Source organism: Sinocyclocheilus anshuiensis, unplaced genomic scaffold (genome assembly GCF_001515605.1).
Source record: "Sinocyclocheilus anshuiensis isolate Anshui unplaced genomic scaffold, SAMN03320099.WGS_v1.1 scaffold1744, whole genome shotgun sequence".
Lineage (NCBI taxonomy): Eukaryota > Metazoa > Chordata > Actinopteri > Cypriniformes > Cyprinidae > Sinocyclocheilus > Sinocyclocheilus anshuiensis.
Genome location: NW_015555974.1, coordinates 199955 through 202066, shown reverse-complemented (window position 1 = coordinate 202066; position 2112 = coordinate 199955). Strand labels below are relative to the sequence as shown.

General features: G+C 39.0%; 1 protein-coding gene across 1 annotated transcript in view; it reads left to right on the top strand.

The window, feature by feature from the left end:
- The window catches only part of LOC107676038 (E3 ubiquitin-protein ligase HECW2-like), a gene marked incomplete at its 5' end in the record, with an annotated part of 47068 nt that overhangs the window by 18907 nt on the left and 26049 nt on the right, over positions 1-2112 (top strand). Inside the window, one exon of the mRNA XM_016470561.1 lies at positions 1478-1793. Coding sequence (XP_016326047.1) covers positions 1478-1793 — 316 coding nt within the window. The remainder of the gene's footprint in view (positions 1-1477; positions 1794-2112) is intronic.

Below are 2112 nucleotides of genomic sequence, written 5' to 3'. Positions count from 1 at the left end.
CCGCGTCAACGTGCAGTACACATGCAAACCGCTAGTCAGCAGTGTCCACGGGCATGTTGCTGGTGTAACCCGCAGTACCACGGCAAAAGCCAAAGAAGAAGCGGCTCGTCGGAGACGCATTATAGCCGTGACGGCGGCAAATCAATATTAAATTATTATTTAAAACTACAAAAAGGAGACAACAACGGAACAGGAGATGATGGCATTCTTTCAATCTGCACAAGGACTTGTACAACGGCAGATCAACATTGTTTGTTGCGGACAACTACTGATGTATAATGCTATGTAGTATAATAAATAAGACACTTGTTCTTTGCTTTGTTTTATTTTATATAAGAAGGTGTAACATTAAAATATATTAAAGTGCACATAGACCCTGGAGCACACACAGGGAACACTATTTATACACACAGGAGGAGGGGATGACGAGACACACCTGGGAGCAATGAAACACTAATCAGGGGAGGAACAGGAAACTAACCAAATAAGGGCATGGGAAGGCACATGGGGAGCAGGACACACGCAAAACATGGAACAGAGTCTGACAGCAGCTTCCAAAAGACAAAAAATAGAGTAATATTTTTTTTATATTTGATACAATAACACCGGTGTGATTAGATAGTTCAGTGCAGCACAGCATCAGCTGCTAAATTCAAATCTGTGTTCGCTGGCTGGCGCTGAGCCTGAGACAGACGCGTTTGTACAGCGCTGCATTATAACCAATCACACACGATGCTATTGAGCTTATGAATGCAACGGCCAATCAGTGACGTTCAGATGAGTCATCGCTGAAACGCGGTGTTTTGTTCACTTGCTCGCTGACTGAATTATCTGGCGAGTTCTCTCATCAGAAACAAAAAAGTGCAGATGTGCGTACAAATGTAAGAAAGATATTCATTTCACAGTGTAATACACCCTATCTGGAACTTAAGTAAAAAGTCGGGGTTTTATGTGTAGTTAATAGATTACACTATTACTCTACTTTGCCCATCATCATTTATTGATCAAATAACAATCTATAAAGGTGCAAAACGCATTTACTTAGGCTACACATATTTGAGAATCAAGATATTTCCTGTAGTTAACACGTTTGGAAATATTTCGAAAAAAAGGGTTGGAAAAAATAAATAAAATGTAAGCCTATATATCAGTTATACAGTGCTATCGTGGCTGCTGTGTGTCACATGACAAGCATCCCCCCCCCCCCCACGTGCCCCCTCAAAAGTCAAGAGTGCATGACGCCCCTGAAATACATGATTATATTAGTAAAATACCTTGATACATAAATGGCTATATTCACAATGATTGAACTTGATTAATTCATATTTTGATTAATAAAAATCTTCTACATTAAATCACTTGAGCAGCGTCTTGTGATGATGATGATGATCATCATCATCATCATCATCATCATCATTTTGCCAATTTATATTGCTATGTAGTTCTTCCTTTGCATCATATAATACTTTTCTTACAGGATGAGGAAGGAGTTGCACCCAAGGTGATCACTGGGGAAGAAGGATCATCAGAGGCCGCTACAGTCACAGAGTCCTCAGCATCTGCCAGCAATGCAGCTAGTGAAGGGGGCGGAGCCACAGCAGTTAAACAGCCTGAGCAGGGGAACTCCAGTGAGGCAGGCAATGAGGGGGAGGAAGATGCCGAAATCTGGCAGAGGAGGCAGAGCCTGCAAGCATCAGTGAACTCATCACAGGCTGAAGGGATGGAATTAACCAATGAAGTGAGGAGGGCAGCTGATGCAGCACAGGTTGCCACGGTAACAGAAGGAGAGACAGGTAACTTCCTGTGTGATGCTACATGTCATTTGTATAGTAAGTCAGCAGAGGGGACTGGAGAATTTTATGAGAGTTGTCATCAAACTTTCATCAGCTATTACCAACAGTTGTAACTTTTCTGCACATTTAATAAGATAAAAAAAAAATATTATAAATAATATCATAATATTAAACATATTTAAAATAGTACTACGTAACATTTAAATAAATATGAACTATTAAGAACATAAGTAATAATAATGATACTTTTAATATTAAAAATATTTACATTTATATTTTTATTATAATAAACATTATTTTAAATATTACTATTTGTTCT